Source organism: Gnatocerus cornutus, chromosome 5 (genome assembly GCF_029298725.1).
Source record: "Gnatocerus cornutus isolate USDA-ARS CGAHR chromosome 5, icGnaCorn1.1, whole genome shotgun sequence".
NCBI classification, from domain to species: Eukaryota; Metazoa; Arthropoda; class Insecta; order Coleoptera; family Tenebrionidae; genus Gnatocerus; species Gnatocerus cornutus.
Genome location: NC_142237.1, coordinates 12,482,423 through 12,491,502, shown reverse-complemented (window position 1 = coordinate 12,491,502; position 9,080 = coordinate 12,482,423). Strand labels below are relative to the sequence as shown.

The following is a 9,080-nucleotide window of genomic DNA, read 5'->3' as shown; positions in this document are numbered from 1 at the left end:
AATTTAGCGAGTTTGGGGGCCAAGGCCGGCTATTAAAAAAGATACGGTGACATTGCGAGTGACAGACGGCGACCATGGGCGGCGGCGAGGGGGGGCAATCCTGAAAAAATAATCAAATCGCGAAAAAACAATTGTGCACGATAAAACTCATTTCTACAAATACAAAAACAGCTTTATTTAAAAAAACTACGTTTTGTTTTAAAATAAATTTAAAAAGATTGTTTAAAATAAGCTCAAAAACAGTTTATTTTAAATGTGGAATGACAAAGAACAAAAACATTAACAAACAGCCATAACAATTAAACAATACAAAACATTAAATTTATATAAACATTAAAATGCATTAAAAAATGTCACGGCATCGAAAAATTTACTAGCCAGATTGGGATGAAATTCAACATTTTTGTAAGTATCTCACCTATATGTTTCAAATTTTGGGTGACAAACCGGGCGCGCCACTGTGCTCCAGTCAGCTGTTGCTCGGTCGTAACCGTAGCCACCCATTTTGAAATTAGACAAGGTCGAAGTTAACAAGCAAAATTTCAAGGTAATAATGTGCAAATCCAAGCAATAAGACCCTCCGAACTCTTCCCCGTAATTTTCTGTGCCACAATCGTGAAGAATTTCAAACCACCGCCACGTCCGGAGCGTGCTAGATTCAGGTGCCTAATAATAGCTTTTTTGGAAATTTTGTAGAAGAAACCCAACCATGGCCAAAGGGTAGAACTCGAACTAGAATGGAAGACGAATTAGAGGACAAAATCATTTATCAAACATACGTGTCCCACATGAAACTCATGTCTCGTATCGCCTGGGGGGTCCCATTAAACATCTCCCCCTTAGCGTACACCTCGCACATATGGAGACTCCTCAAAGTGTATCTGTTGAGACCGGAAATAATCGTTTTCGGAACTGTGCTGTTGTTTATATTGATGTACATGCAAGCTCTGGATGTGTGGAGTCGTAATTTATTAGGGCGCCTCCAGTACACCATCAACCGGGGGACCAAATCCAAAGTGGAGAAACTGAGCCTCTTCACAGGGGGCGACCCCAACAAATCAAGCTGGGAGCTGCAAATCGGCCCCTACGCCGCATACGCGGTCCAGGGGCGCCGCCCCAAAATGGAAGACCGCTTCGTGATTAACGACAACATCAACAGCACCGGCGTGGCGCTCTTCGCCGTCTTCGATGGCCACGGAGGCGAGTTCGCCGCCAATTACGCCAAAGAAAAACTCGTACAAAACCTCTACAAGCGCATCGTGGAGATCAAAGACTTGATTTCCGGCAAGCAAGTGACAACCTGCGAGGAAGAACCGGAGAAGACAGACCCGGAGAAACCCGTCACCCCCAGTCTCGCCGAGCGAAGGAAGAGCTTCCGGAAAACCAGCTCAACCACTGATGAGTGCATCAAAGGTGCCAAAGAAATAACCGACGCGGAGCTGTTGTCCAAACTCGACAACTTCCCCAGAGCGATAACCCGGGAGGTTCGCCCCTCCTCCCGGCCCCAATCCTTCAAGAAAATCCCCTCGACCAACTACTTCGATAAATCCGGGACTGTTAACTATGGGAAACTGCTAACTGATGAAGTCCTGGCGGCTGATGAGCGCCTTCTTGAGAGCGCAAAGAAGAACTTGGATGTGGCCGGAACCACCGCTCTCATCGCGATCTTGGAGGGGTCGAAGCTCGTCGTGGCCAACGTGGGGGATTCCCGGGGGGTCATGTGCGACAATAGAGGCAATGTTATTCCGTTGTCGTTCGACCACAAGCCCCAACAGATGCGCGAACGCAAACGCATCAAAGAAGCTGGAGGATTCGTCACGTTCAACGGGGTGTGGCGAGTGGCCGGCATCCTAGCCACTTCCCGAGCTCTGGGGGACTACCCGCTCAAAGACAAGAAGTTGGTCATCGCAGATCCCGATATTTTAACCTTTGATTTGAAGGACCACAAACCCATGTTTGTCATCCTGGCGTCCGATGGGCTCTGGGACACTTTCTCGAACGAAGAAGCGATTACGTTTATCAAGGAGCGACTGAACGAACCTGATTATGGTGCTAAAAGCTTAACTTTACAGTCTTATTATCGGGGCTCTTTGGATAATATCACTGTTATTGTGATTAATTTTAAAGATAACGCCTTTGGCTTCCACAGCACTGAGAAAAGCGCTTAGGAAGCGATACTATTTTTCCTACTGAGATTTTTTTGCTCAAATTAGTTGAGATTTGTACCTGCGATTATATCGTGTAGTCTTGATTGTTAAGCGCGTTTTAGTGATCACCTGTGCTCACTGAAATTCTGCTCATCCAAGTTGATTGTGTTGTTTTACATTTTTCAAAGAACTATATGTGTAATAATGGCTGTAAGGTTTGTTGATCATTGCTATCGATGTATAAATAAATAAATTGAATACTCAATTCGCTTCTCAAATAACGTCAAACCGAACCAAAGCGCGCGAAATTTGAAAACTTCAGTGTCACGAACTGTCTTTTAATGGTAGTGTAAAATACTTAATTAATTTAGTTATAAGCTTTACAAGGAACTGAATCGTTTCCACTTATTTACAAAATTAACTGCCGTTTTTGGCACCACAAAACTGCCGGTAATCCAGATCCCTTCTTTAAATGCATATTTACAAAACACAAAGACGTTGTTATTTACAGTAACAGTGGAGTAGCTCCTCTTCAGCTGCATTCACGACATTAAAAAATTAAGGCAATTAACGAATAAAAGACCAATGAAAATATTACAAAATCTCGAATTCGTGCTCAGAGTCGTAGTCTCCGGACAGCTCGAAATCGGCGGCTTCCACGGCGTCATCCAGCGTCGGCGTCCATTGTTTTGGCTTCTCATAAGTAACTTCGAAGAGCGGCTGCTTTTGTGGTTCTATTAGCTCTTTTTTGATTGAATGACACAAGTCGTTGAAGTCGGTTTCAGTACTGCAGAAAAAGCACTGAAATGAAACGTTTATCAGTTCGTTCTTGTGGAGTTGAGTATGTTACCACAGCGACGGAAGGATCCATGCTAAGGATATTTATTCTAGAAGCGTATTTACAGTGGTAAGTATTATCGAGTTCGATTTCTTCTTCCGTTTCTTTGTTCTCGACGGAACCTGATTTTTGAGTGGTGTGTGGATCTAAATAGATTACTTCTTCGCCTACGCAACCTATGAAGTATAATGCCAGGTTGGGCTTCCCGCCAATTACTCCCAGGCTTTGCTTGAACTGGAAGCATTTCTGCAAAACAAGGGTGCAATGTATTTTATTTTTTTCCTGTTGTATCAAACCTTCTAATTAAATTTGGTCAATGGCGGGTTGTGCTCTAGAGAATTATTATTCTGAGAGGTATTTTTAAAATTCTGTTATTGCGAGTTTACTATAAAATGAAATTAAAAAGTGAAATTTCAAATTTTGGACTCAAAATCCAAACTTTTTTTATTAATTTCTATAACCCTACAATTTTAACGTTAAAGCAATGAAATTAGGTAAAATAATCAGATACGATCAAGATACGTTTATGAAGTGTACTAAATTTCAGAATTTTAATCTAAAAAACAAAATTTTTAGAATTTTTTATTTCTAAATGGGACTCTAAATCTAAACTTCTTTAAGTAGGTCCTGGAATTGGAGGTCCGTTGACAGCTCTGCTCTTTGACAATTTGAGGTTAAGCATGACAAACCGATACAGTGACATCTTTTAAAATCACAGACACTGCTGCCAACACAATGCAAATTTTTTAATTCCCCTCGACTAATTTCACTTCGTTATCAAAGAAATTAGTTCTAAATAAACTAGTTTTCACCCATTTGAGTTTAACGTCGCTTTGATAGACTTGGTATCAAAATGTAATTAAGTGATAAGTCTTTATGTGCACTTAAAGGTTATCAACAACCCAAATAAACTTTCCGATAACATAGTTTTAATAGAAAATGAGGAGTCTAAACTTACCTGAAGCCCATTTACATAAATAGGATTGATTTCCTGAAGCCCTAACCGCAAAGGCACTATAAGTAACAACGGCTTCCAATCTGCTTTCACACTTTTTGTAGTCCTACTAGTCTCAGGGCTCTCCTGAGTCAAACACAACTCCCCTGAAACTCCAAATGAGCCACTAATTCCACAACTCCCGTAACTTACGTATTTCACTAATGACGAGTGTGTTATCTAAAGCTACGTGCATAGTCAATGAGCTCCACTCATCATACTTCACTAACTTCCTAAAACCACAACTTTAAAACAAAGTCAAGAGAAACTCCAGTTTACTTTAAAACTTGCGCGACTGTGTTTGGTCCAAACCACTGCCCAACTTCCTTGTTTTCCGACACCCCCATCATCGCGATTTGGTGTATAGAAAACGGCGCTTGTCTCTTATCCATGAACTTCCCCAGTATCTTAAGATATGTCGAGTCTTTAGTCTCGGGTTCCCACATCCACTCTCTCCCCAAATGCAACGTTATGAGCGCTTGCCCTAGCACCATCTGTCCACATCGGAGCATGCAGCCCCATCCCTTGTCCGTCGTGAGCCCTTCGTCGCCCCCAATAGGGACGAAGTTCTTACGATATGTAAACCATAGTTTGGAAAGGATATCTTGGCGGATAATATCGATTTCTAAACAATCTGTTAGTTCAGGATTTGGGTTGGAAGGTGTGGTTTTACCTTGGATCGCGTTGTATTTTTTGCCCAGAATGTAAACAGGCTCTCTGGTGTTGGGGATATCGTCGGGTTCGATGCTCCCGTCTAAATATAATTCGAACATTCCGTCCATTTTGAGTTCAAGAGGAGATTTCGGCGAATTTGGAGTTAGCCACGAGTGGTCTTCGGGTCACTACATTTCAAAGTTTGTTTTCATTATATTGTCAGAACGCCATTGTGTCAAAGAACAGCTGATCTGTCAGAGGGGTGAGTGGAGGGGAGAAATGTCCGTTTTCAGGTTTTGCGGAAACGCCAAAATTAATTGATTTTTTCGGTTGTTTGAGGAAGTAAAAAAAAACAATAAAAATACTTTGTCTTTAATTTTAATGACATTAATTTATTTTTTTTTGTATATTTTTAGTTTGGTGTATAATTGGTTGTCTATATTTTAAGCTGTCAAGTTATTTGGCGGAAAATATTTCAATTTAAAAAAGTTTCTGTGCCAATATTTTTTCGTCAAAAGCAAATCTAAAGAGAATTAAAAAATACAAGATAATTTTGGAAAAATATAGACAAAAACTAAAAAATTTAATTAAAACTTGGACGTAAAACACAAACTTTTTTATTTTCCTACAGTTTTCACGCTAAAGCAATAAAATTTGGTAAACTCGTCACTTTAGATGTGATTATGAAGTAGACTAAATTTCAGAATTTTAGACCAAAAAACAAAATATTTAGAATTTTTTTATGTCCAAGTCGGACTCAAAATCTAAACTTTTTCTTATCAAATTTTCTAAATTCCACAATTTTAACGTTAAATCAAAGAAATTTGGTGTATTTTTTATTTCTGTCAATAATATCAGTTATGCTTCTGTCAATAATATCACAGGTCAAACGTCAAAATCGCCAAGAAGGAAAAAATTTAAACAAATAGGAAAATTAAGCAGAAGAAAAGAGAATCAAAAGCAAAAGAAAATCTAAAAAAAGTTTTAAGAATTTAAGCTTTTAAAGAAATTTAAAAACAATCAAAGAAACATCTAAATTCTGTACAAAATCGAGAAAGAAATCTAAAGAGAACGCAAAAAATCAAGCAAAATCACGAATTTATGTAGAAAATGTGAGGAAAATCACAATGAGACTTAAAGACAACCCAAAAAGACAGTTCCTGAAGATTCTTCAATTTCCACCGCCAATAAAAATTCGAAATTAACGTGTGAAAGCGTTTTCGCAATTTATTTTCATGTTATGCCGAGATTAGATAATAAAATTGACAATGGACACACATTTACATTTTACGACTAGTTCGGACCCTGTCAAAAGAGACACAAATGTAATAAAGATCCTATTTACATATTATACCTACTGATGTGTTGATATCCTCATCATGCACACGCTCTTTAAGAATATTAGAGAGGTATTTAACCACTTTATCCTTCAATCTGTCACGTTCGGTGTGAAATAATGAAATTGATGGGTTGTAAACGCTGCATTAATAAATGTCCTCAAATCAAACTCGTCGTAAACAAGTTTCAAAGGATCTAGAAGTTTGACAGTATGGGGTTGACACAGTGGTACCACCATGAAAAAAAAGGAAAAGCCTCCTCCATCAGTGGTGAAAGAACTTGCAGTCCTGAGAACGAGGTTTGGAAACCTTGAAGGTGCGCCTAATTAAATTAATCATTTTTTTGCACTCTTTGTGCATTCAACATCCAAATCTGCGCACGATCTTCCCCGTAAATTACCGTTTAAAAGGCCGTTAAAATCACGCGACCATCTCTTCCAATTTAAGAAGTTCCAGCGCTAATTAATCACCCATGTCCACAATAAATTAAAATGAGCGCATCCCATGAATTACGGTCAAGTTTAATTACCGACTTATTTTTATCTAAAGTAGTGAATCTCTAATTGCACTGCCACTATTTCGAAATCCGCCAAGGATTTGATATGCTAATTGCTTTACCAACAATGGTAATTACACCATTTTCATAGAAAAAGAGCGAAAAAGAATTTGAGGCACATTTTAAACAATAGGTGTTAAGATTGGCTAATTTCATATTCATCTAATCAGTTTTGAGTTCCGCGGTGAAACTAGGACGCGAATTTACATTTATCAAATTGTCGGAATCGTTGCGACACTTGGGTTCTCGAGGGAGATTCGAAAATGGGGGAAATATTAAGAAATTCGCCAATAAAATCGGTTTTGTTTGGACAGAAACAGGAAATTTTGACTTTGTTACGACACAGTGGAAAATTCGTCCCAGCTGTGATAATGACACGATTTTTATTCCTTTAAATGCGAATTGAGCGTCAATTAATTTGATTTATGCGTTATGAAATTCGATATCCTGTAAAACCTGAATCTTCTTTCATTTTTTATTGTGGGTAATTAATGACAATACAAATATCATAACTTTTTTAATACATGCACATACACGTGCATCCGAGTTACTTTAGCCCACTTTCCCCGGCTCAGGAAAAAATGCTATTTGCGTATGGCTGTGTTACGTGCATTTCTATTGTGTGAACCGTAAAATTTAGTGTTTTCGATAAGGACTTCCGTGGCTTCTGGCGTTTTAAGGTTCTCATGAAAAATTGGACGATTGCGAAATGGCAATAAAGATAATTGGCTGTTGTGCGATAATTCACTGTTTTACCGATTGGGTGATCCGAATGTGGACTAAAGTAATTTATTTACTGCTGGGAGGTCCAAGTGAATATGTAATAAACTAATAAAGTAGAGCTCATTGTAAACCTTCCTGTGTAAATTTTCGAAAATTCTTGGGTGTAAATCAGGTTCGAAATTCTAAATTTTGTAATTTAAAGTAACCCAAAAGGTATAAGGCTATATAGCAGCAGTAAAATTATCCCATTGTGTAAAAGTTAACTTGTCTACAATAGAAAACATCCCAGAGTTGTAAACCATCTGGTTGTACCGCAGCGCTTACTTTGGTCACTTCGACCAGTCCCGGCTTAATAATATTTAAAAATTACAGAAACATGTGCATGAATTACATCAAACTTGGACAAAGAGATTATTATTAATCGCAGATTACCCACATTTCTATTGTTTTTCTTAAAGAATGTAATAAATGGTAAATTTAGCACCGCAGATAAATCCTAATTTTATGATTACTAAAATATTTTAAGCCGGTTCTGGTAAGTTCAGGCAAACCATGATTTATTGTTGGGACACGCGCTTGCCGATAAGGGTACAAAAGAGATGATAATTGATGGTCAAAATTTTTATTAGTGCAATATAGCCTTATAGCTTTTGGGTTACTTTAGCACACTTCATAAACGCATCTAAGGTGAAAAGTTCACTAAATTTCATTGCTTTAACTTTAAAATTGAAGGATTATTAGAGTTTATTAAAAATGTTTGGATTTTGAATCCGATTTGCAAATACAAAATCCTAAAAAAAATATTTTTTGATATAATATTCTGTAATTTAGTACACTTCATAAACGCATCTAAAGTGAAGAGTTCATCAAATTTCATTGCTTCAACTTTAAAATTGAAGGATTTATGGAGTTTAATAAAAAAAGTTTGGATTTTGAGTCCGACTTGCAAATAAACAATTCCAAAAATTTCGTTTTCTGGTCTAAAATTCTGTAAGTTAGTCCAAACGCATCGTCATCTCAAAAAATTGGACGATTGCAAAATGGAATGAAGATAATTGGCGGGTGTGCACTAATTTACAGTTGTACCGAATATAGACTGCAGTAATTTATTTACAGTATTGACATGGATAAAAGTTGGATAGCTGGGAGGCCCAAGTGAATATGTAATAAAGTAGAGCTCATTGCTAACAAACAAAAGTGGCAGAAATGGGACCATCAACTCCAAAGTGTGCTGCACCAGAAATCGTAAAAAAAGCATAGTACACAACTCGCTTCTTACCCCACACGTTAGGTAAGCTCAAATATCGTGTAGAATAATTTTGCGCAGTATTTAATGTGAAAACGTTCCAACAGTTTATTACCCTCTTGCTCCATAATAATGTCATTTCTAATAAGAAAATATGATCTTCACCTCTTGAACTTTACCAGCAATTTACATTTACGATTTTATTTTTCGTGTCCTCACGCAACCGCCAGTACTTCATTACCAATGAAAAAAAGATACCAGATCCCTTAACCTTATTGCAATTGAAATCTCGCGAAGAAAAGAAGTAAAATCATCCAAAGAAGATCCACTGACATTGAAATAAGTGAAAGTGCAGGATCTTCAAGGCCAAACAAAGCTCGAACACTCCAAACCGACGCTATAAAATCTTTTATCAATTACGAATAAACACATAAAATTAGAGAGTCGGGCCACCTGTTAAGTCACGGTCTAAAGGTTATTGTTCAGTCCCGGTGCTCCGAGATTCACTTTCTTGATGTGGAAGGCCATCCTTGACCCTTGAGACAGGATTCCATGGAACGATGGGTCAATTATGGTACATCCTGG

General features: G+C 38.0%; 2 protein-coding genes across 2 annotated transcripts; one reads left to right on the top strand and one right to left on the bottom strand.

The window, feature by feature from the left end:
* Positions 1–441: 441 nt before the first annotated feature.
* Positions 442–2,412, top strand: LOC148174652 (protein phosphatase 1L). Its single transcript, XM_088038018.1, has 2 exons — positions 442–547; positions 697–2,412. Exon 2 carries the CDS (start codon positions 738–740, stop codon positions 2,166–2,168), a length of 1,431 nt encoding a protein of 476 aa, XP_087894144.1. The 5' UTR covers positions 442–547; positions 697–737; the 3' UTR covers positions 2,169–2,412.
* Positions 2,413–2,469: 57 nt separating this feature from the next.
* Atg4a (Autophagy-related 4a) lies at positions 2,470–4,983 on the bottom strand. Its single transcript, XM_088038025.1, has 6 exons — positions 4,653–4,983; positions 4,259–4,604; positions 4,133–4,212; positions 3,944–4,086; positions 2,998–3,231; positions 2,470–2,948 (listed from the first exon to the last, which is right to left on the bottom strand). Exons 1-6 carry the CDS (start codon positions 4,759–4,761, stop codon positions 2,742–2,744), a joined length of 1,119 nt encoding a protein of 372 aa, XP_087894151.1. The 5' UTR covers positions 4,762–4,983; the 3' UTR covers positions 2,470–2,741.
* Positions 4,984–9,080: the final 4,097 nt, after the last annotated feature.